The sequence below is a fragment of the Bombina bombina genome, chromosome 11 (genome assembly GCF_027579735.1).
Source record: "Bombina bombina isolate aBomBom1 chromosome 11, aBomBom1.pri, whole genome shotgun sequence".
Taxonomy (NCBI): Eukaryota; Metazoa; Chordata; class Amphibia; order Anura; family Bombinatoridae; genus Bombina; species Bombina bombina.
In genome coordinates this window covers 17,773,357-17,800,667 of record NC_069509.1, presented here as the reverse complement: position 1 = coordinate 17,800,667, position 27,311 = coordinate 17,773,357, and the positions used below count along the sequence as shown (strand labels likewise).

Sequence of the window (27,311 nt, the reverse complement as noted above, 5' to 3'; positions counted from 1 at the left end):
ATGTACCCCGAGTCTAAACACCCCTAACCTTACACTTATTAACCCCTATTCTGCCGCCCCCGCTATCGCTGACCCCTGCATATTATTTTTAACCCCTAATCTGCCGCTCCGTAAACCGCCGCAACCTACATTATAGCTATGTACCCCTAATCTGCTGTCCCTAACACCGCCGACCCCTATATTATATTTATTAACCCCTAATCTGCCACCCCCACCTGCCTACACTTATTAACCCCTAATCTGCTGAGCGGACCGCACCGCTACTTTAATAAATTTATTAACCCCTAATCCGCCTCACTAACCCTATAATAAATAGTATTAACCCCTAATCTGCCCTCCCTAACATCGCCGACACCTAACTTCAATTATTAACCCCTAATCTGCCGACTGGAGCTCACCGCTATTCTAATAAATGTATTAACCCCTAAAGCTAAGTCTAACCCTAACACTAACACCCCCCTAAGTTAAATATAATTTTAATCTAACGAAATAAATTAACTCTTATTATATAAATTATTCCTATTTAAAGCTAAATACTTACCTGTAAAATAAACCCTAATATAGCTACAATATAAATTATAATTACATTGTAGCTATTTTAGGATTAATATTTATTTTACAGGCAACTTTGTAATTATTTTAACCAGGTACAATAGCTATTAAATAGTTAAGAACTATTTAATAGTTACCTAGTTAAAATAATAACAAAATTACCGGTAAAATAAATCCTAACCTAAGTTAGAATTAAACCTAACACTACACTATCATTAAATTAATTAAATACAATATCTACAATTATCTACAATTAAACCTAACACTACACTATCAATAAATTAATTAAATAAAATACCTACAATTATCTACAATTAAACCTAACACTACACTATCAATACATTAATTAAATACAATATCTACAAATAACTACAATGAAATAAACTAACTAAAGTACAAAAAATAAAAAAGAACTAAGTTACAAAAAATAAAAAAATATTTACAAACATAAGAAAAATCTTACAACAATTTTAAACTAATTACACCTACTCTAAGCCCCCTAATAAAATAACAAAGCCCCCCAAAATAAAAAAATGCCCTACCCTATTCTAAATTACTAAAGTTCAAAGCTCTTTTACCTTACCAGCCCTGAACAGGGCCCTTTGCGGGGCATGCCCCAAGAAGTTCAGCTCTTTTGCCTGTAAAAAAAAACATACAATACCCCCCCCCCAACATTACAACCCACCACCCACATACCCCTAATCTAACCCAAACCCCCCTTAAATAAACCTAACACTAAGCCCCTGAAGATCTTCCTACCTTGTGTTCACCTCGCCGGGTTCACCGATCGGTCCAGAGTCTTGACCCAAGCCCAAGCGGGGGGCTGAAGAGTGATGTCCATCCTCGGGCTGAAGTCTGGATCCAAGCGGCGGCTGAAGAAATCCATCATCGGGCTGAAGTCAGAAGTCCATCATCGGGATGAAGTCTTCTATCAAGCCGCATCTTCAATCTTCTTTCTTCTGGAGCGGAGCGGAGCCATCTTCTTCCAAGCCGGCGCGGAACATCCTCTTCAACCAACGACTAGACGACGAATGACGGTTCCTTTAAGGGACGTCATCCAAGATGGCGTCCCTCGAATTCCAATTGGCTGATAGGATTCTATCAGCCAATCGGAATTAAGGTAGGAATATTCTGATTGGCTGATGGAATCAGCCAATCAGAATCAAGTTCAATCCGATTGGCTGATCCAATCAGCCAATCAGATTGAGCTTGCATTCTATTGGCTGTTCCGATCAGCCAATAGAATGCGAGCTCAATCTGATTGGCCGATTGGATCAGCCAATCGGATTGAACTTGATTCTGATTGGCTGATTCCATCAGCCAATCAGAATATTCCTACCTTAATTCCGATTGGCTGATATAATCCTATCAGCCAATCGGAATTCGAGGGACGCCATCTTGGATGACGTCCCTTGAAGGAACCGTCATTCGTCGTCTAGTCGTCGGTTGAAGAGGATGGAAGAAGATGGCTCCGTTCCGCTCCAGAAGAAAGAAGATTGAAGATGCGGCTTGATAGAAGACTTCATCCCGATGATGGACTTCCGACTTCAGCCCGATGATGGATTTCTTCAGCCGCCGCTTGGTTTGGGTTAGATTAGGGGTATGTGGGTGGTGGGTTGTAATGTTGGGGGGGGGTATTGTATGTTTTTTTTACAGGCAAAAGAGCTGAACTTCTTGGGGCATGCCCCGCAAAGGACCCTGTTCAGGGCTGGTAAGGTAAAAGAGCTTTGAACTTTAGTAATTTAGAATAGGGTAGGGCATTTTTTTATTTTGGGGGGCTTTGTTATTTTATTAGGGGGCTTAGAGTAGGTGTAATTAGTTTAAAATTGTTGTAAGATTTGTCTTATGTTTGTAAATATTTTTTTATTTTTTGTAACTTAGTTCTTTTTTATTTTTTGTACTTTAGTTAGTTTATTTCATTGTAGTTATTTGTAGATATTGTATTTAATTAATTTATTAATAGTGTAGTGTTAGGTTTAATTGTAGGTAATTGTAGGTATTTTATTTAATTAATTTATTGATAGTGTAGTGTTAGGTTTAATTGTAACTTAGGTTAGGGTTTATTTTACAGGTAATTTTGTAATTATTTTAAATAGGTAACTATTAAATAGTTCTTAACTATTTAATAGCTATTGTACCTGGTTAAAATAATTACAAAGTTGCCTGTAAAATAAATATTAATCCTAAAATAGCTACAATGTAATTATAATTTATATTGTAGCTATATTAGGATTTATTTTACAGGTAAGTATTTAGTTTTAAATAGGAATAAGTTATTTAATAAGAGTTAATTTATTTCGTTAGAATAAAATTATATTTAACTTAGGGGGGTGTTAGGGTTAGGGTTAGAATTAGCTTTAGGGGTTAAAAAATTTATTAGAATAGCGGTGAGCTCCGGTCGGCAGATTAGGGGTTAATTATTGTAGTTAGCTGGCGGCGACGTTGTGGGGGGCAGATTAGAGGTTAATAAATATAATATAGGGGTCGGCGGTGTTAGGGGCAGCAGATTAGGGGTACATAAGGATAACGTAGGTGGCGGCGCTTTGCGGTCGGCAGATTAGGGGTTAATAAGTGTAGGTAGGTAGCGGCGACGTTGTGGGGGGCAGATTAGGGGTTAATAAATATAATATAGGGGTCGGCGGTGTTAGGGGCAGCAGATTAGGGGTACATAAGGATAACGTAGGTGGCGGCGCTTTGCGGTCGGCAGATTAGGGGTTAATTATTGTAGGTAGCTGGCGGCGACGTTGTGGGGGGCAGGTTAGGGGTTAATAAATATAATATAGGGGTCGGCGGTGTTAGGGGCAGCAGATTAGGGGTACATAAGTAAAACGTAGGTGGCGGTCGGCAGATTAGGGGTTAAAAAAATTTAATCAAGTGGCGGCGATGTGGGGGGCCTCGGTTTAGGGGTACATAGGTAGTTTATGGGTGTTAGTGTACTTTAGAGTACAGTAGTTAAGAGCTTTATGAACCGGCGTTAGCCCAAAAAGCTCTTAACTCCTGACTTTTTTCTGCGGCTGGAGTTTTGTCGTTAGATTTCTAACGCTCACTTCAGCCACGACTCTAAATACCGGCGTTAGAAAGATCCCATTGAAAAGATAGGATACGCAATTTACGTAAGGGGATCTGCGGTATGGAAATGTCGCGGCTGAAAAGTGAGCGTTAGACCCTTTTTTGACTGACTCCAAATACCGGCGGTAGCCTAAAACCAGCGTTAGGAGTCTCTAACGCTGGTTTTCACGGCTACCGCCAAACTCCAAATCTAGGCCTTAGTTTGTTGTAAAGCTGTAGGTAAATACCCTCTCTGGGCTAATCTGTCAGTCAATTCACTAGAGTGTTTCTCATAACTACTTAGATTAGAGCAATTACGTTTAACCCTCATGTACTGACTTTTGGGGATAGACCTAATGGTATGTTGTGGGTGACAAGTTTGGCATACAAAATTGTATTACCAGCCATCGGTTTTCTAAACAGTTCAATGTCTATACAAGATTTTTGGGCATTAGAATGTAATTCAATATCCCAAAATGGAATTGAATGTTGATTACTTTCCATCGTAAACTGCAGATTTAAAGAATTGTTCTGTTAGTTAGAATCAAGCCTGTGTTTAAACCTGTTGCTCCGCCATGTAGTTTAAATTTAGTTCTTAAGGTTCTGCAAGGGGTTCCGTTTGAACCTTTGCATTCCATAGATATTAAACTTTTATCTTGGAAAGTTCTGTTTTTAGTAGCTATCTCCTCGGCTCGAAGAGTTTCGGAGTTATCTGCTTTACAATGTGATTCCCCTTATCTCATTTTCCATGCAGATATGGTAGTGTTACGTACCAAACCTGGTTTTCTTCCTAAGGTGGTATCTAATAAAAATATCAATCAGGAGATTGTTGTTCCTTCACTATGTCCTAATCCTTCTTCAAAGAAGGAACGTCTATTACACAATCTTGATGTGGTTCGTGCTTTAAAATTTTATTTACAAGCTACGAAGGATTTTCGTCAAACATCTGCTTTGTTTGTGGTCTACTCTGGACAGAGGAGAGGCCAAAAGGCTTCAGCAACTTCTCTTTCTTTTTGGCTAAGAAGTATAATCCGCTTAGCTTATGAGACTGCTGGACAGCAGCCTCCTGAAAGAATTACAGCTCATTCCACTAGAGCGGTAGCTTCCACATGGGCTTTTAAGAATGAGGCTTCTGTTGAACAGATTTGTAAGGCAGCGACTTGGTCTTCGCTTCATACTTTTTCTAAATTCTACAAATTTGATACTTTTGCTTCTTCGGAGGCTATTTTTGGGAGAAAGGTCTTACAGGCAGCGGTGCCCTCCGTTTAAGCGCCTGCCTTGTCCCTCCCTTCATCCGTGTCCTATAGCTTTGGTATTGGTATCCCACAAGTAATGGATGAATCCGTGGACTGGATACACCTTACAAGAGAAAACACAATTTATGCTTACCTGATAAATTTATTTCTCTTGTGGTGTATCCAGTCCATGGCCCGCCCTGTCATTTTAAGGCAGGTGTTTTTTATTTTTAAACTACAGTCACCACTGCACCCTATAGTTTCTCCTTTCTCTTGCTTGTCTTCGGTCGAATGACTGGGAGTGGCAGTTAGGGGAGGAGCTATATAGACAGCTCTGCTGTAGGTATCCTCTTGCAGCTTCCTGTTGGGAAGGAGAATATCCCACAAGTAATGGATTAATCCGTGGACTGGATACACCACAAGAGAAATAAATTTATCAGGTAAGCATAAATTTTGTTTTTCCCTCCCTTGAAATCATCCTTGTCTCTCATCATTTTACGCCTTTTTCTGAATTTAATTTCACTCTCTAATTTCTCTAAACTTTTCTGCATATCTTTGTTGAGTTTTTCAAATGCTGGATCTAATGCATATAAGTTGTCTCTGTTTTGCACTGCTCTAATCGTTTTTCATCCTCGTCAATTATTAACTGCATGAGTTCTAGAGTGCACTTTGTGAGGATAGCATTCCATTTAGTCATAAATTCATTGTTAGCTTCTTCACCGCTTAAACTAACACCTGGGTCTAATTTAATTCGGAGACCTCTTGGAATAAGATCATCCTTCACATAATTTTGTAGAGTAACCAGTTCCCATTTGATTTTAAGTTCTTTAATCACTTTCTTTTTATATTCTTTAAAGGCAGAAAAAACATCACTGCTCTTTTCATCTATATTCATCTCATCTATTGTTATCACTGGTTTGAAAGCTTCACTAATGTCTGTTTCCCATCTATCCTCAGTTAATTTAAATGCCATTTTAAAAAGATTTTAACAGCCTAAGGGTGGAGAACTAGACCCCCAAACCAGAGAGGAATTCCAATGTATAAAATACACAATTTGTGAACTAGTAATATGATCTAGGAGCACACACTAAATGAAACAGTGTAAAATTACTAACTGTTTATAAAGCTATGACGAAACAACAAAAAATAAAATTGTGGTGCTGCACAACTGATCAAATGCTCAGAGCCACAATGCTAGCAGTCCCAATGAATAATATGAACCATAATTACAATAAGAGAAGGATTGAATATGAAGATGTATCAATCAAAGAAGGACCAAGGCTGCACAGTGTTCTACTTGCTTTATTACTAAAAAATACATGGATTAGCTCCCAAGTGTGGGACGTCTATGCTCCACCCAAATCCCAACAACACAAAATACACCACTAAAAAATGTATGAGCCTAGAGTGGCTAAACAAACAAACCCCTAACTAAGTACCATAGTATGATAATACAGTACTAAATATAAATGCTCGTACAGGCACAAAAAACAACTAAATAGCACACAATGTATCAATATCTAAAGTAACTGGTTACTCCTATGAAATGTAGCAAGCGGGGCCCCGGAGTGTACAAACAAGGTATAATTTGAAATCTGTGAGTTATAATGTCCAGTTCCCAGGCACTTAGTGCTATTCGCACGCTCTGGTAAAAATCACAGTCCAACTCCTAATAGCAGTTAATTTACTACAATTGCAACAATGCTGAAATCGCCTGGCACACAAGTGTTAATGACACGCACAGGCTCAAAACGTATAAGTCCACATCAGTATGTGTAAATGTTGCCGCTTGCTTTTCATCCGTTAAACATCCGTTATTTATTTTTTGTTGTTTCGTCATCTATATATAAATAATTCAAAAAAGAGCAATCTCACCACAACAGCAAACGCCAGGGTGCCAACGGTTGAATATAATAGATAAGAGGCGGCACTCACTGGTCTTTCCAAAGTGTACTTTAATATAACAAAGTGACGTTTCGGGGACACACTCTCCTTCCTCAGTCTGAGGAAGGGGAGTGTGTCCCAGAAACGTCACTTTGTTATATTAAAGTACACTTTGGAAAGACCAGTGAGTGCCGCCTCTTTCTTATCTAGTATATATATATATATATATATATATATGTACACACAATCAAAGTAACAGCGCTCAACGGGACCCCACAATAATAACTGTGAACAGTACCTGTCTTCACGTCGGTTGCGGCACGCTGTAGAGAGTGGGAGTAACTGATTGAAGGAGACCTGCAGCTGAGAGCGCTCAGTACCCGGTCTGTGAGCCGGGTCAAAATTAGATATAAATCCAAAAGTGGCAGAGCGCCAAAAAGCGCAAGAGGACTCCTTGTAAGATAAAAGTATTCCAGCTTTATTCAAAAATTACACGGAGTAAAAACATAACAGCTACCAGGGCTGTGTATAGCACAAAAGATAAAAACAAACACGTCTGCCGATCAGGACCTCACGCAGACATGTTTCGTGCGGTTGCGCACTTGGTCACTGCATGTGTGTGGTCCTGATCGATAGTAACTTTATAGCCTGATTTCTTAAAGTAACAGTATACAATATTTCTCCAACATAGGTGTGTCCGGTCCACGGCGTCATCCTTACTTGTGGGATATTCTCTTCCCCAACAGGAAATGGCAAAGAGCCCAGCAAAGCTGGTCACATGATCCCTCCTAGGCTCCGCCTTCCCCAGTCATTCTCTTTGCCGTTGTACAGGCAACATCTCCACGGAGATGGCTTAGAGTTTTTTGGTGTTTAAATGTAGTTTTTATTCTTCAATCAAGAGTTTGTTATTTTAAAATAGTGCTGGTATGTACTATTTACTCTGAAACAGGAAAGAGATGAAGATTTCTGTTTGTAAGAGGAAAATGATTTTAGCAACCGTTACTAAAATCGATGGCTGTTTCCACACAGGACTGTTGAGAGGAATTAACTTCAGTTGGGGGAAACAGTGAGCAGACTTTTGCTGCTTGAGGTATGACACATTTCTAACAAGACTCGGTAATGCTGGAAGCTGTCATTTTCCCTATGGGAACCGGTAAGCCATTTTCTTTGTTTAAGTAAAAGAATAAAGGGCTTCATTAGGGCTTAAAAAACTGGTAGACATTTTTCTGGGCTAAAACGATTACTTTACTAAGTATATTTGGCAGATTATTACTTTTAATAGTTGTTAAATCTTGGGGATTGTTTTAATAAAAACGGCAGGCACTGTATTGGACACCTTTTTCACTGGGGGCCTTTTCTAGTCATAGACAGAGCCTCATTTTCGCGCCTCTAATGCGCAGTTGTTTTTGGAAAGCATGGCATGCAGATGCATGTGTGAGGAGCTAAGAACCACTGAAAAAGCTTATAGAAGGCATCATTTGGTATCGTATTCCCCTCTGGGCTTGGTTGGGTCTCAGCAAAGCAGATACCTGGGACTGTATAGGGGTTAAATGTAAAAACGGCTCCGGTTCCGTTATTTTAAGGGTTAAAGCTTTCAAATTTGGTGTGCAATACTTTTAAGGCTTTAAGTTACTGTGGTGAAAGTTTGAACAATTCCTTCATACTTTTTCACATATTCAGTAATAAAGTGTGTTCAGTTTAAAATTTAAAGGGACAGTAACGGTTTTATTGTAAAACGTTTTTTGTGCTTTGTTAACAAGTTTAAGCCTGTTTAACATGTCTGAACCATCAGATAACGATGTTCTATATGTATGAAAGCCAATGTGTCTCCCCATTTAAATATATGTGATATATTTGTGTCATAATGTCCAAACAAAGTAGGGATAATAATGCCATAGATATGATATTGCCCAAGATGATTCCTCTAATGAGGGGAGTAAGCATGGTACTGCATCATCCCCTTCTGTGTCTACACCAGTTTTGCCCACAAAAGAGGCCCCTAGTACATCTAGTGCGCCAATACTTATTACCATACAACAATTAATGGCTGTAATGGATAATTCTATTGCATGCATTTTTTTCCAAAATGCCTACTTATCAGAGAAAGCGTGATTGCTCTGTTTTAAACACTGAGGAGCAAGAGGACGCTGATGATATCTTTTCTGACATACCCTCACACCTATCTGAAGGGGCCAGGAGGGAGGTTTTGTCTGAGGGAGAAATTTCAGATTCAGGGAAAATTTCTCAACAAGCAGAACCTGATATTGTAACTTTTAAATTTAAATTTCAACATCTCCACGCACTACTTAAGGAGGTATTATCTACTCTGGATGATTGTGACAATTTGGTCATTCCAGAGAAATTAGGTAAGATGGACAAGTTCCTAGAGGTTCCGGTGCCCCCCGATGTTTTTCCTATACCCAAGCGGGTGGCGGACATAGTAAATAAGGAGTGGGAAAGGCCCGGCATACCCTTTGTCCTCCCCCTATATTTAAGAAATTAGTTTCCTATAGTCGACCCCAGAAAGGACTTATAGCATACAGTCCCCAAGGTCGAGGGGGCGGTTTCTACTCTAAACAAACGCACTTCTATTCCTATAGAAGATAGTTGTGCTTTCAAGATCCTATGGATTAAAGGTTAGAGGGTTTGCTTAAAAAGATGTTTGTTCAGCAAGGTTACCTTCTACAACCAATATCATGCATTGTTCCTGTCACTACAGCTGCGTGTTTCTGGTTCAAAGAACTAGAAAAGTCGCTTAATAAAGAATCTTCGTACGAGGAGGTTTTGGACGGAGTTCAAGCTCTTAAATTGGCTAACTCTTTTTTATTTTAGATGCCGCTTTGCAATTAGCTAGATTAGCGGCGAATAATTCAGGGTTTGCTATCGTGGCGCGCAGAGCGCTTTTGCTTAACATCCCTTTCAAGGGTAAAACACTGTTTGGCCCTGACTTGAAAGAGATTATTTCAGACATCACTGGGGGAAAGGGCCACGCCCTCCCACAGGATAGGTCTTTTAAGGCTAAAAATAAGCCAAATTTTCGTCCCTTTCGCAGAATCGGACCAGCCTCAAATTCTACACCCTCTAAGCAAGAGGGTAATACTTCTCAAACCAAGCCAGCCTGGAGGCCGATGCAAGGCTGGAACAAGGGTAAGCAGGCCAAGTCACCTGCCACTGCTACCAAAACAGCATGAAGTGTTGGCCCCCGATCTGGGAAGGATCTGGTGGGGGGCAGACTTTCTCTCTTTGCTCAGGTTGGGGCAAGAGATGTTCAGGATCCTTGGGCGCTAGAAATAGTTTCTCAAGGTTATCTCCTGGAATTCAGGGAACTACTCCCAAGGGGAAGGTTCCACGGGTCTCAATTATCTTCGAACAGGCATTCTTACACTGTGTAGAAGACCTGTTAAGCATGGGAGTGATTCATCCTGTTCCATTAGGAGAACAAGGGATGGGTTTTTACTCCAACCTGTTCATAATTCCCAAATAAGAGGGAACATTCAGACCTATTTTAGATCTCAAGATTCTAAACAAGTTTCTAAGGGTTTCATCATTCAAAATGGAAACCATTCGAACGATCCTTTCTACCATCCAGGAAGGTCAATTCATGACCACGGTGGACTTAAAGGATGCGTACCTACGTATTCCTATCCACAAGGAACATTTTCGGTTCCTAAGGTTCGCCTTTCTGGACAAGCATTACCTGTGGCACTTCCATTCGGATTAGCCACTGCTCCAAGGATTTTCACAAGGGTACTAGGGTCCCTTCTAGCAGTGCTAAGACCAAGGGGCATTGCAGTAGTACCTTACTTGGACGACATCCTGATTCAGGTGTCGTCTCTGTCAAAAGCAAGGGCTCATACGGACATTGTCCTAGCCTTTCTCAGATCTCACAGGTGGAAAGTGAACATAGAAAAAAGTTCTCTGTCCCCGTCAACAAGAGTTCCCTTCTTGGGAACAATAATAGTTTCCTTAGAAATGAAGGTTTTTCTGACAGAGGCCAGAAAATCAAAACTTCTAAGCTCTTGTCAGGTACTTCATTCTGTTCTTATTCCTTCCATAGCGCAGTCCATGGAAGTAATAGGGTTGATGGTTGCGGCAATGGACATAGTTCCTTTTGCACGAATTCATCTAAGACCATTGCACCTGGGCATGCTCAGACAGTGGAATGGGGATTATACAGTCTTGTCTCCGACGATACAAGTAGATCAAATAACCAGAGATTCACTCCGTTGGTGGCTGACCCTGGACAACCTGTCACAGGGAATGAGCTTCCGCAGACCGGAATAGGTCATTGTCACGACCGACGCCAGTCTGGTGGGCTGGGGCGCGGTCTGGGAACCCCTGAAAACTCAGGGTCTATGGTTTCGGGAAGACTCTCTTCTCCCGATAAACATAATGGAACTGAGAGCGATATTCAATGCTCTCAAGGCTTGGCCTAGACTAGCAAAGGCCAAATTCATAAGGTTTCAATCAGTCATCATGACGACTGTTACATATATCAACCATCAGGGGGTAACAAGGAGTTCCCTGGCGATGGAGGAGCATCCGGGGGAGTGGGAACTCCATCTGGAAATCTTTGCCCAAATAACTCAATTATGGGGCATTCCAGACTTGGTTCTGATGGCCTCTCGTCAGAACTTCATGGTCCCTTGTTACGGGTCCAAATCCAGGGATCCCAAGGCGACTCTATTGGATACAATAGTAGCACCTTGGATCTTCAACCTAGCTTATGTATTCCCACCGTTTCCTCTCATTCCCAGGCTGGTAGCCAGGATCAATCTGGAGAGGGCTTCGGTGACCTTGATAGTTCCTGTGTGGCCACGCAGGACTTGGTATGCAGACCTGGTGAATGTGTCATCGGCTCCACCATGGAAGCTACCTTTGAGACAGGACCTTCTTATTCAGGGTCCATTTGAACATCCGAATCTGGTTTTCCTCCAACTGACTGCTTGGAGTTTGAACGCTTGATTTTATCAAAGCGTGGGTTTTCAGATTCTGTAGTAGATACTCTTATTCAGGCTAGAAAGCCTGTAACTAGAAAAATTTACCATAATATATGGAAAAAATATATCTGTTGGTGTGAATCTAAAGGATTCCCATGGAACAAGATAAAAATTCCTAAGATTCTTTCCTTTCTACAAGAAGGTTTGGAGAAAGGTTTTTCTGCGAGTTCTCTGAAGGGACAGATCTCTGCTTTATCTGTTTTACTTCACAAAAGGCTGGCAGCTGTGCCAGACGTTTAAGCGTTTGTTCAGGCTCTGGTTAGAATCAAGCCTGTTTACAGACCTTTGACTCTTCCCTGGAGTCTTAATCTAGTTCTTTCAGTTCTTCAAGGGGTTCCGTTTGAACCCTTACATTCCATAGATATTAAGTTATTATCTTGGAAAGTTTTGTTTTAGGTTGCAATTTCTTCTGCTAGAAGAGTTTCTGAGTTATCTGCTCTGCAGTGTTCTCCGCCCTATCTGGTCCATGCAGATAAGGTGGTTTTTACGTACTGAGCCTGGTTTTCTTCCGAAGGTTGTTTCCAACAAAAATATTAACCAGGAGATAGTTGTACCTTCTTTGTGTCCGAATCCAGTTTCATAGAAGGAACGTTTGTTACACAATTTGGACGTTGTCCGTGCTCTAAAATTCTATTTAGATGCTACAAAGGATTTCAGACAAACATCTTCCTTGTTTGTTGTTTATTCTGGTAAAAGGAGAGGTCAAAAAGCAACTTCTACCTCTCTATCTTTTTGGCTTAAAAGCTTCATCAGATTGGCTTATGAGACTGCCGGACGGCAGCCTCCTGAAAGAATCACAGCTCATTCCACTAGGGCCGTGGCTTCCACATTGGCCTTTAAGAACGAGGCTTCTGTTGATCAGATATGTAAGGCAGCGACTTGGTCTTCACTGCACACTTTTACCAAATTTTACAAATTTGATACTTTTGCTTCTTCTGAGGCTATTTTTGGGAGAAAGGTTTTGCAAACCGTGGTGCCTTCCATCTAGGTGACCTGATTTGCTCCCTCCCATCATCCGTGTCCTAAAGCTTTGGTATTGGTTCCCACAAGTAAGGATGACGCCGTGGACCGGACACACCTATGTTGGAGAAAACAGAATTTATGTTTACCTGATAAATTACTTTCTCCAACGGTGTGTCCGGTCCACGGCCCGCCCTGGTTTTTTAATCAGGTCTGATGATTTATTTTCTTTAACTACAGTCACCACGGTATCATATGATTTCTCCTATGCAAATATTCCTCCTTTACGTCGGTCGAATGACTGGGGAAGGCGGAGCCTAGGAGGGATCATGTGACCAGCTTTGCTGGGCTCTTTGCCATTTCCTGTTGGGGAAGAGAATATCCCACAAGTAAGGATGACGCCGTGGACCGGACACACCGTTGGAGAAAGTAATTTATCAGGTAAACATAAATTCTGTTTTTGTGACATTGTGTTAAAATTTCAATAGTCTATACCTAAGTTATTTGAAGTGTGTAGAGGAAAACAAATGTATACATTAAGTATATATTTAGGCCCTAATTCCACTAAAAGTGCACTGCTGCACATATATTCAATTGTAAATATTTTTGTTTGCATTGATATGTCTTAATAATTCATTGTTACCCTTTATATCACTTTTGGATTTATTTTGAAAACATTTGACTGCACAGAGTGTTTAATGGGATTTAAAAATAGATAGTTTCTAACATGCTATTTTTTTTTGTTTTAATTCACAAATAAATCCAGATCTCTCCTCATATTAAGGCCTAAAGGATTACTAGTCTGCAACTTAAAAATCCAAAAAACTTCGTGTTTGTTAAGTTTATCTTCCCTATCTCCCCCGCTTTTTCATACAGGGACATGATCTATGCCCTGAATTTTTAATAGGGAGGCATCAGCATTGTGATGATTTTTGAAATGTCTGGATACCGGCGTATCCGTTTCCTCATCCTCAATGGATCTTAAATGTTGGAGAAATCTATCTTTAATACCACGCTTCGTTTTACCTACATATTGAATATTGCACATTTGACATGTGAGTAGGTACACTACATGTGTTGTTGAACAATTTATGTAGTAATTAATATTGTATTTTTGTTGTGTAGCATTTGAGATAAAGCTATCTCCTTCAATTACATGGTGACAAGTTTTACAGATGTTTCTTCTGCACTTGAAGAAACCCTTTCTTCCTTTCAACCAACATTTGTTGGTCTTGGTAGGGAGATCAGATGGAGAAAGATAATTAGATAGAGTTTTACCTCTTTTAGATACTATGTCTATTCCTTTGCTGATTATCGTTTCTAACGTAGGGTCTGAATATAAGACAGGAATTGTTTCTTTTACAATTTTTTTAATGTTGTTAAAATCTTTACTGTAGGTAGTAATAAATCTGAGTTTATTTTTATCTTTGGAATCAGATTTTTTTGTCCTATATTTAAGTAATTCTTCCCTAGTCTTTTCCTGTACCTCTTGTTTAGCCTTATTTAGTGTTTCCTCATTGTATCCTCTCTGTTTTAGTCTGGTGGTTATGATATCACATTGTTTCACAAAGTCTTCATCATTTTGCTCTTATGTATTCCCCTTTGGGGATGCCTTTAAGCACATGTTTGGGATGACATGAGTCATATTTTAAAGTGGTATTGCCAGCTGTTGGTTTTCTATAGAGAGATGTTATTATGACTTGCCTTTCCTGGTTTGCTTTTAATTCCAAATCCAAAAAATGAATGGACTCGGAATTGTATTCTCCCACAAATTTCAGGCCACATTGGTTCTGATTTAGATAGTTGCAGAAGCCTTCTACTTCAGACATATCCCCTTCAAAAATGAACAGCATATCGTCTATGTACCTGAAAAAATGTGCCACATTTTCCCTGAAGGGGTTCCTGCCTCCAAAGACGTGGAACAGCTCCCACCAACCCATAAAAAGGTTGACGTAAGAGGGGGCAAATTTGGCCCCCATAGCTGTTCCACATCTTTGGAGAAAGAACTCCCCCCAAACATAAAAAAATTATGGTTAAGGAGATATTCAATGGCATTTAATAAAAATGCTTTGGTTACAGATTCTTAATCACTATAGTGATTCAGAAAAAATTATATCGCTGTCAAACCTAGATTGTGCAGTATACATGTATATAGCGAGGATACATCCACTACTAAAAATGTATAATTGGCTTTCCATTTGATGTTATTTAATTTATTTAGTAGAGCTGTACTATCTTGTATATAACTAAAAAGACTTTTAACTAAGGGTTTTAAAACACATCTATGAGATCTGAAAGGGGCTCATTTAGAGAATTAATCCCTGCAATGATTGGGTGCCCTGGTGGACTGACTGGGTCTTTATGTAGTTTGGGAAAATAGTGGAATATAGGTATGACAGAATTGGGAGGTGTAAGTGCTTCTGCTGTAGAAGGAGTAATGATATTATCCAATTTGGCCTTTTGGACTATTCTCATCAATTCTTTTCTATATTACTTCAGTGGATTACTTGTTAGTTTTAAGTAAACTTCTTTGTCAGATAGTTGCCTTTTTGCCTCACTAAGATAATCTTGGGTATTTAAAATAACCAAGTTACCACCCTTATCGGATGGACGTATTACGATGTTTTCATTATCTTTTAGTGTTTTATCGTAATACGTCCATCCGATAAGGGTGGTAAACGTGGTTATTTTAAATACCCAAGATTATCTTAGTGAGGCAAAAAGGCAACTATCTGACAAATAAGTTTACTTAAAACTAACAAGTAATCCACTGAAGGAATATAGAAAATAATTGATGAGAATAGTCCAAAAGGCCAAATTGGATAATATCATTACTCCTTCTACAGCAGAAGCACTTACACCTCCCAATTCTGTCATACCTATATTCCACTATTTTCCCAAACTACATAAAGACCCAGTCAGTCCACCAGGGCGCCCAATCATTGCAGGGATTACTTCTATAAATGAGCCCCTTTCAGATCTCATAGATGTGTTTTTACAACCCTTAGTTAAAAGTCTTTTAAGTTATATACAAGATAGTACAGCTCTACTAAATAAATTAAATAACATCAATTGGAAAGCCAATTATACATTTTTAGTAGTGGATGTATCCTCGCTATATACATGTATACTGCACAATCTAGGTTTGACAGCGATAGAATTTTTTCTGAATCACTATAGTGATTATGAATCTGTAACCAAAGCATTTTTATTAAATGCCATTGAATATCTCCTTACCCATAATTTTTTTATGTTTGGGGGGGGAGTTCTTTCTCCAAAGACGTGGAACAGCTATGGGGGCCAAATTTGCCCCCTCTTATGCCAACCTTTTTATGGGTTGGTGGGAGCTGTTCCACGTCTTTGGAGACAGAAACCCCTTCAGGGAAAATGTGGCACATTTTTTCAGGTACATAGACGATCTGCTGTTCATTTTTGAAGGGGATATGTCTGAAGTAGAAGGCTTCTGCAACTATCTAAATCAGAACCAATGTGGCCTGAAATTTGTGGGAGAATACAATTCCGAGTCCATTCATTTTTTGGATTTGGAATTAAAAGCAAACCAGGAAAGGCAAGTCATAATAACATCTCTCTATAGAAAACCAACAGCTGGCAATACCACTTTACAATATGACTCATTTCATCCCAAAAATGTGCTTAAAGGCATCCCCAAAGGGGAATACATAAGAGCAAGAAGAAACTGCTCTAATGATGAAGACTTTGTGAAACAATGTGATATCATAACCACCAGACTAAAACAGAGAGGATACAATGAGGAAACACTAAATAAGGCTAAACAAGAGGTACAGGAAAAGACTAGGGAAGAATTACTTAAATATAGGACAAAAAAATCTGATTCCAAAGATAAAAATAAACTCAGATTTATTACTACCTACAGTAAAGATTTTAACAACATTAAAAAAATTGTAAAAGAGACAATTCCTGTCTTATATTCAGACCCTACGTTAGAAACGATAATCAGCAAAGGAATAGACATAGTATCTAAAAGAGGTAAAACTCTATCTAATTATCTTTCTCCATCTGATCTCCCTACCAAGACCAACAAATGTTGGTTGAAAGGAAGAAAGGGTTTCTTCAAGTGCAGAAGAAACATCTGTAAAACTTGTCACCATGTAATTGAAGGAGATAGCTTTATCTCAAATGCTACACAACAAAAATACAATATTAATTACTACATAAATTGTTCAACAACACATGTAGTGTACCTACTCACATGTCAAATGTGCAATATTCAATATGTAGGTAAAACGAAGCGTAGTATTAAAGATAGATTTCTCCAACATTTAAGATCCATTGAGGATGAGGAAACGGATACGCCGGTATCCAGACATTTCTCCCTATTAAAAATTCAGGGCATAGATCATGTCCCTGTATGAAAAAGCGGGGGAGATAGGGAAGATAAACTTAACAAACACAAAGTTTTTTGGATTTTTAAGTTGCAGACTAGTAATCCTTTAGGCCTTAATATGAGGAGAGATCTGGATTTATTTGTGAATTAAAACAAAAAAAAATAGCATGTTAGAAACTATCTATTTTTAAATCCCATTAAACACTCTGTGCAGTCAAATGTTTTCAAAATAAATCCAAAAGTGATATAAAGGGTAACAATGAATTATTAAGACATATCAATGCAAACAAAAATATTTACAATTGAATATATGTGCAGCAGTGCACTTTTAGTGGAATTAGGGCCTAAATATATACTTAATGTATACATTTGTTTTCCTCTACACACTTCAAATAACTTAGGTATAGACTATTGAAATTTTAACACAATGTCACAAAATATTGTATACTGTTACTTTAAGAAATCAGGCTATAAAGTTACTATCGATCAGGACCACACACATGCAGTGACCAAGTGCGCAACCGCACGAAACATGTCTGCGTGAGGTCCTGATCGGCAGACGTGTTTGTTTTTATCTTTTGTGCTATACACAGCCCTGGTAGCTGTTATGTTTTTACTCCGTGTAATTTTTGAATAAAGCTGGAATACTTTTATCTTACAAGGAGTCCTCTTGCGCTTTTTGGCGCTCTGCCACTTTTGGATTTATATATATATATATATATATATATATATATATATATATATCTTGGAGAACCCCTATAGGGACAAAATTGTCCAGTGGTTTTGTTATATTGACCATGTGCTAATTATATGGCTGGGTACAGTAGAACACTTGAATGAGTTTGTACAATACACAAAGAGGTACATATTCAATTTGCAGTTTACAATGGAATGTACAGTAGTAAGGAGATAATAACGTTTTGGAGATTGCACAAGAGGGAGAAGGCGTATACACCAAACTGTATAGGAAACTCACAGACACCATTGAATATTTGCATACATATAGGGGCATCATGCAAAATGGTTACAGAACATCCCTCTTAGGCAGTTTCAGAGGGCCAAGAGTAATTGTACTTAAAACAAGGACTTTGAAGGGGAAGCAGAGATAATCACTAATAGGTTTTAAGCTAAAAGATACACAGAGAATGTAGTAAATAGAGCTTGTGAGAACGTGAAGGGAATGGATAGGAGAGCTATGATGACCAGTAAGAAAAAAGATTCATACAAGGAAGTGAGTGATAAGCTGAAGATTCAATTGGTTACAAAATATAACAGAGCTTCCAAAAATAATTGAAATGGCAATAAGGAAACACTGGCAAATCAGCCAATCGGATTGAGCTCGCATTCTATTGGCTGATCGGAACAGCCAATAGAATGCGAGCTCAATCCGATTGGCTGATCCAATCAGCCAATCAGATTTTTCCTACCTTAATTCTGATTGACTGATAGAATCCTATCAGCCAATCGGAATTCGAGGGACGCCATATTGGATGACGTCATTTAAAGGAACCGTCATTCGTCGTTCAGTCGTCGGTTGAAGAGGATTGCTCCTCGTCGGCTCCTTGGAAGATGGCTCCGCTCCGCTCCGGATGGATGAAGATTGAAGATGCCGCCTGGATAAAGACTTATGCCTGTCTGGAGGACCTCTTCTGGCCGGATTGGATGAAGACTTCGGACCTTCTGGAGGACCACTTCTGGCCGGATTGGATGAAGATTTCGGCCCGGTTGGGTGAAGACGGCTCAAGGTAGGGTGATCTGCAGGGGGTTAGTGTTAGGTTTTTTAAGGGGGGTTTGGGTGGGTTAGAGTAGGGGTATGTGGGTGGTGGGTTTTAATGTTGGGGGGGTTGTATTTTTTTTTACAGGTAAAAGAGCTGATTACTTTGGGGCAATGCCCCGCAAAAAGCCCTTTTAAAGGCTGGTAAAAGATCTGATTACTTTGTAATTTAGTATAGGGTAGGGACTTTTATTATTATTATTATTTTTATTTTATTTTATTTTATTTTATTTTATTAGGGGGCTTAGATTAGGTGTAATTAGTTTAAACTTCTTGTAAAAAGTTTTTATTTTCTGTAATTTAGTGTTTTTTTTGTTTTTTGTACTATAGTTAAGTTTATTTAATTGTATTTAATTGTAGGTAATTGTAGTTAATTTATTTAATTAATTTAATTATAGAGTAGTGTTAGGTTTAATTGTAACTTAGGTTAGGATTTATTTTACAGGTAATTTTGTAAGTATTTTAGCTAGGTAGTTATTAAATAGTTATTAACTATTTAATAACTATTGTACCTAGTTAAAATAAATACAAAGTTGCCTGTAAAATAAAACTAAATCCTACAATATAATTATTCGTTATATTGTAGCTATCTTAGGGTTTATTTTACAGGTAAGTATTTAGTTTTAAATAGGATTAATTTAGTTAATACGACTAATATTATTTAGATTTATTAAAATAATATTTAAGTTAGGGGGGGTTAGGGTTAGTGTTAGACTTGAGTTTAGGGGTTAATAATTGTAATATAGGTGGCAGCGGTATAGGGGGGCAGGATAGGGGTTAATAACTTTAATATAGGTGGCGGCGGGGTCCGGGAGCGGCGGTTTAGGGGTTAAACAATTTATTTTGTTGCGGCGGGGTCCGGGATCCGCAGGATAGGGGTTAATAAGTTTATGTAGGTGGCGGCGGTATAGGGAGCGGCAGATTAGGGGTTAATATGTATAATGTAGGTGGCGGCGGGGTCCGGGAGCGGCGGTTTAGGGGTTAACATGTTTATTATAGTTGCGGCAGGGTCCGGGAATGGCGGTTCAGGGGTTAACATGTTTATTATAGTTGCGGCGGTTTAGGGGTTAATAAGTTTATTTAGGTGCAGCGGTGTAGGGGGGGCAGATTAGGGGTGTTTAGACTCGGGGTACATGTTAGGGTGTTAGGTGCAGACATCTCCCATAGGAATCAATGGGATATCTGGCAGCAGCGAACATGAGCTTTCGCTATGGTCAGACTCCCATTGATTCCTATGGGATCTGCCGCCTCCAGGGAGGCGGATTGAAAACCATGTACGCTGGGCCGGAAAAGTGCCGAGCGTACCTGGTAGGAATTTGATAACTTTCAAAAGTAGTCAGATTGTGCCGGACTTGCATTCAGCACATCTGGAATGACGTAAGAATCGATCTGTGTCGGACTGAGTCCGGCGGATCGTAGCTTACGTCACTAGATTCTACTTTTGCCGGTCTGTAGGGCTTCATAACTACAGCGAATCAGCCTCGCCACAAATACGCTGTGGAATTCCAGCGTATTTGCGGTTGACGGCTTGATAACTAGAGGCCATTGAGTATATTAAAAATACAGAAAGAGGGGGACCATTTGATGAAATTAAGACAACGAGAGACATACTGAATCCATAAGTTGGGTAATATGGAGCCAGTAGGTCTCAACTGGGATATAGATCTAGCAGCTTTTTTAGATGATTAAACATCTTATCACTAATTTTAGGGAGTGTTGAAAATATAATAGACTTGTGTTTTGTACCAATATATGCTATTTTTTGCAAGGGATTGGTTTTAGGAGATTTAGGATGCGTTTTGGTATAGAATTACCTTTTACAAGTTTTTAGTTTGCTCATATACCTATGTACTTATTTGTGCAGTGGGATAAATAGGTATGTGGTTTTTATATGTTGTTTTTATATGTTGTCTTTAATTTTGAATTACTGTTGTTTTGCTTAATACAATATGATATGTGGGATCTCTTTTTTGTTTAAACAGTGAAACTAGTGAATGTACTCACTATGTAGGTCACTTTCCTTTAAAAAGTGAAAGTATAAATATATATGGATGTATATAGGAGCATTATGATACATTTTGAACACTTGGAGTTAAATAAGTAATTACTTGCTAAATGATGTATCACTATTGAATAACATGAATGAGGATGAGTTTTGGGGACTCCAACACTCCAGTAAGACTGATTGTAGAGGAGTGGGCATAGCCTCTAATGAAGTGGGGAGGAGCCCTGCGAAACGTGTAAGGCCTCACCCACATACATGTACAGTGACGACTTTCGTTTGTAGTAGTTTTTTTTTTCCTGAGCCGGCTTTACCAAACGTAACCTTTGAGAACTGGACTCTCTTTGGATATTCCCCTTTATAGTGTATCCATCTGTGAATCTCCCTGAGTGAGGGACAGTAGTGTGAGTTGTACATACGAACTATACGCAAACACGGGAGGTGTTTTGACATGAAGAGAGGACGCTGTCCAGTGACCGGAGGGAGTAACCTGTAACACACGCTTTTTATATACCTCATAATATTTGAGGTTTTCTTTGTGAGGGGATTTTTTTATGTTTTGATAAATGTTTTTGCACTGAAATTACGACACTTAGATTGTTTGTCTCTGTTATGCGCATGTGCTCCATGTTTTTCTTTTCGATTAGGATCATTTCTTATAGCCATGGAAACTACACCAGTGAGCAGAGAAGGAGCTGCAAAAGATACAGAAGCGCCGTCCTGGGGATCCTTATCTTTGGTGGATATTTCCAGAGACATTATTGTTACGGCTGATTGGACGTTTAGTACATAGTAGGATACATATTTTACGTGTATATATATTTGTATTTATATTTATATTCTGTACGCTGTTCTCACTGTGTTCTCTTTAGGAATATCTGTGTTTGGAGTTTTTTGCATTTAATGTTGCTATAGGAATATGGTACAATTGTGTACTTGGCGCTCCTTTGTGAGTTTATGTTTAGTCAATTCAACAAAAAAAGCAGAGAATATCTTCAATATTTGTTGTATATTTTTTTTTTTTTTAGCACCACCAGCAAGACAACTTCCATTATCCAGCCAACTTTACAAACATAAAGTGCCAGATTACGAGTGGAGCACTATTTAGTGCTTTCGCTAGAGTGCTAATTGCGCTACAAGTAAACTTTGTATTAAGAGTTGAAAGTAAATGCTTTGTTTGAGCCCAATCAAATATAATGAGAGTCTGGTTAGCATGACTTTAGAAGTTGTGCAAAGGATAGGGGAAGATTTTTTTTTAGCATATGAGCATACCTAGGTTTAGCTTTCAACAAAAAAATGCCAAGAGAACAAAGCAAATTTGATTATAAAAGTAAATTGGAAAGTTGGTAAAAATTGCATGCCCTATCTGAATTATGAAAGTTTAATTTGGACTAGACTGTCCCTTTACATATTTATGTGTTTTACTTCATATTTACTGTACATATTTCACATTCCAATGTCCATCAGCTACAGGATAATGTACTTTTTTATTGTAAATACATATTTCTATATGTATATCTATTCCTATAGATATAAAGGTATATATGGTAACAAGCAAGGAGGCAGTGTTGGCCTCCTTTTCTCTTCCTGTTGCACTTTTCAAAAATACCCCCTCACGTTCTCTTACTTTGAAGCCCATAGATTTTTTTTTCTCACCCCTATCCATTGCTGCCATTTATTGCCCCCCCGGGTCACCCACCCTTCTCCTTGACCACGTTAACTCATGGCTACCTCACTTCCTCTCCTGTGACTCACCTGCCTTCATTCTTGAAAACTTCAATATTCCTATTGATAACCCTAGAGCTCCTGGAGTTTTAAAGTTCCTGGAGCTCACTTCATCATTTGGCCTCTTACAGTGGACTAATCCCCCCACTCACAAAGATGACTATTCAATTGACCTAATCTTCAGCCACCATTGTTCTGTTTCACAATTTACTAATTATCTATTCCCAACCTCTGACCATCAACTCTTAAAATGCAGCATCACTACACCTACTGGAGAACCCCACCTAACCCTTCAAACAGACTCTGTAGTAACGTACACACCATAAACACAGAACTACTCTCTCACACTATAAACTACCTCCTCTCTACAATCTCCCTTTCCTGTCCTGAAGAATCTATCCCTCTGTATAATTTCATTCTGACCTCGGAAAAATAGCCCCTCCTTCCATAGCTCGCACCCAGCAGACACACCCCCAACCTTGGCACACACATCTGACACTCTACTTGCAAAAATGCACCTGCACTGCAGAACGGCACTGGAGGAAATCTCGCTCCTCTGCTGACTTCTTGCATTACAAACTTATGCTGTGGTACTACTCATCTGGCCTCAATTTATCCAACCAAAACTACTTTGCAACTATTATTTCATCTATGTCCCACAATCCTAAGCATATTTTATCCAATTGTAATACCTTCCTGTGCCCTCCCTCTCAGCCCATTACCACTTCTCTCACAGCACATGACTTTTCTATCCCTTTCAAAACTAAAATCAACTTCATCCAACATGAAATAAGCTCCCTGCACAACAACAATATCTACTCCTCACAAATCACTGCAAACTTTCAATCTCAGGCTACCCAAATAATCAACACTTTCACTCCTGTTACAGAGGAGGAGGTTTCTGCTCTCCTTTCATCTTCCCACCGTACTGCCTATCCCCTTGATATTATTCCCTAACAACTGTTACCTTCACTGAGGGAGTCTCAGCACATGGCACTTATACGTCCCCCCTTCTACTACACTGTAATTCTGTAATAAAGGCTTCTTTTCTGTGTGTGTTGAGAATTGAATCAGATCTTGTCTAGTTTGAACAAGGACATTTACTGATTTCATAGGCTTCCCTTGTAACATCTTTAATTTTTTCTCTAAACAGGCCCATCACAACAATCTGGGACTCCATCATCCAAGGAAGACTTAGGACCCACCAAATCAAAACAGCCGAAGCATTCTGATAGCAAACAGGAATCCTTAACAGTATGTCCCTAAATCATTAGTTGTTGGAATTGTATCAGTTTAAGTGCAGATGAAGAGTTTTGTATTTCATGAACATAAAATATCTGTGGGTCAAGAGAACACAATGTAACTGGAAAAATAGCAGTTTGTTATCGGAAATGATTCTATAGATCATCACAAGACAAATAATAAGTCTTGTCAATGAGAGGGGTATCTACTCCTGCCTCTCTATAGAGGTAACAGCTGTAGTCAGTTATTTCATGAGTGAAAGACAAATAATCTCTCAGGGTGTCTTTAGAAGCGAATATCCGTAGGCCTGTTTGTTAGGCTTGATGACATTTCCCTTAACGAAACAGAAGTGCTACTAATCATGGTTTTGGGTGTTGCTTACCTGTTGTAAGAGAAAGCCCAAAAGTATAAAGTGCATTGTGACAAGGGTACCAATTCCTCTGTATTGTGTTTGGTCATTTTGTGTTACTCCTATAGTGCTCTGTACATGCAAGGGCTATACAATCATAACATACATTAATACTAAATATAGTGGTCAGTACAAGCTAGCGCTATACAAACATTACATACATTAGTATAAATATAGTGCTCTGTACATGCTAGCGCTATACAAACATTACATACATTAATACTAAATATAGTGGTCAGTACAAGCTAGCGCTATACAAACATTACATACATTAATACTAAATATAGTGCTCTGTACATGCTAGCGCTATACAAACATTACATACATTAATACTAAATATAGTGCTCTGTACATGCTAGCACTATACAAACATTACATACAGTAGTACTAAATATAGTGCTCTGTACATACTAGCGCTATACAAACATGACATACATTAATACTAAATATAGTGCTTTATACGTGCTAGCGCTATACAAACATTACATACATTAATACTAAATATAGTGCTCTGTACATGCTAGCGCTATACAAACATTACATACATTAATACTAAATATAGTGCTCTGTACATGCTAGCGCTATACAAACATTACATACATTAATACTAAATATAGTGCTCTGTACATGCTAGCGCTATACAAACATTACATACATTAATACTAAATATAGTGCTCTGTACATGCTAGTGCTATACAAACATTACATACATTAATACTAAATATAGTGCTCTGTACATGCTAGCGCTATACAAACATTACATACATTAGTATAAATATAGTGCTCTGTACATGCTAGCGCTATACAAACATTACATACATTAGTATAAATATAGTGCTCTGTACATGCTAGTGCTATACATACATTAGTACTAAATATAGTGCTCTGTACATGCTAGCACTATACAAACATTACATACATTAGTACTAAATATAGTGCTCTGTACATGCTAGCGCTATACAAACATTACATACATTAATACTAAATATAGTGCTCTGTACATGCTAGCGCTATACAAACATTACATACATTAATACTAAATATAGTGCTCTGTACATGCTAGCGCTATACAAACATTACATACATTAATACTAAATATAGTGCTCTGTACATGCTAGCGCTATACAAACATTACATACATTAATACTAAATATAGTGCTCTGTACATGCTAGCGCTATACAAACATTACATACATTAGTACTACATATAGTGCTCTGTACATGCTAGCGCTATACAATCATAACATACATTAATACTAAATATAGTGGTCAGTACAAGCTAGCACTATACAAACATTACATACATTAGTATAAATATAGTGCTCTGTACATGCTAGCGCTATACAAACATTACATACATTAATACTAAATATAGTGGTCAGTACAAGCTAGCGCTATACAAACATTACATACATTAATACTAAATATAGTGCTCTGTACATGCTAGCGCTATACAAACATTACATACATTAATACTAAATATAGTGCTCTGTACATGCTAGCGCTATACAAACATTACATACATTAGTACTACATATAGTGCTCTGTACATGCTAGCGATATACAAACATTACATACATTAGTACTAAATATAGTGCTCTGTATATGCTAGCGCTATACAAACATTACATACATTAATACTAAATATAGTGCTCTGTACATAATAGTGCTATACAAAAATTACATACATTAATACTAAATATATTGCTCTGTACATGCTAACGCTATACAAACATTACATACATTAGTACTAAATATAGTGCTCTGTACATGCTAGCGGACAAACATTACATACATTAGTACTAAATATAGTGCTCTGTACATGCTAGCACTATACAAACATTACATACATTAGTACTAAATATATTGCTCTGTACATGCTAGCGCTATACAAACATTACATACATTAATACTAAATATAGTGCTCTGTACATGCTAGCGCTATACAAACATTACATACATTAATACTAAATATAGTGCTCTGTACATGTTAGCACTATACAAACATTACATACATTAATACTAAATATAGTGCTCTGTACATGCTAGCGCTATACAAACATTACATACATTAGTACTAAATATAGTGCTCTGTACATGCTAGCGCTATACAAACATTACATACATTAATACTAAATATAGTGCTCTGTACATGCTAGCGCTATACAAACATTACATACATTAGTACTACATATAGTGCTCTGTACATGCTAGCGATATACAAACATTACATACATTAGTACTAAATATAGTGCTCTGTATATGCTAGCGCTATACAAACATTACATACATTAATACTAAATATAGTGCTCTGTACATAATAGTGCTATACAAAAATTACATACATTAATACTAAATATATTGCTCTGTACATGCTAACGCTATACAAACATTACATACATTAGTACTAAATATAGTGCTCTGTACATGTTCGCGCTATACAAACATTACATACATTAATACTAAATATAGTGCTCTGTACATGCTAACGCTATACAAACATTACATACATTAATACTAAATATAGTGCTCTGTACATGCTAGCGGACAAACATTACATACATTAGTACTAAATATAGTGCTCTGTACATGCTAGCACTATACAAACATTACATACATTAGTACTAAATATAGTGCTCTGTACATGCTAGCACTATACACACATTACATACATTAATACTAAATATAGTGCTCTGTACATGCTAACGCTATACAAACATTATATACATTAATACTAAATATATTGCTCTGTACATGCTAACGCTATACAAACATTACATACATTAATACTAAATATAGTGCTCTGTATATGCTAGCGCTATACAAAAATTACATACATAAATACTAAATATAGTGCTCTGTACATGCTAGCGCTATATAAACATTACATACATTAGTACTAAATATATTGCTCTGTACATACTAGCGCTATACAAACATTAAATACATTAATACTAAATATAGTGCTCTGCACGTGCTAGCGCTATACAAACGTTACATACATTAATACTAAATATAGTGCTCTGTACATGCTAGCGCTATACAAACATTACATACATTAATACTAAATATAGTGCTCTGTACATGCTAGCGCTATACAAACATTACATACAT

General features: G+C 38.1%; 1 protein-coding gene across 2 annotated transcripts in view; it reads left to right on the top strand.

Moving 5' to 3' along the window:
* LOC128642089 (interferon-induced very large GTPase 1) overlaps positions 1–27,311 on the top strand; it is a 290,478-nt gene that overhangs the window by 139,656 nt on the left and 123,511 nt on the right. For both annotated transcript variants that reach the window (XM_053694747.1, XM_053694746.1), the window contains exon 4: positions 23,700–23,800. In XM_053694747.1, coding sequence (XP_053550722.1) covers positions 23,700–23,800 — 101 coding nt within the window. The remainder of the gene's footprint in view (positions 1–23,699; positions 23,801–27,311) is intronic.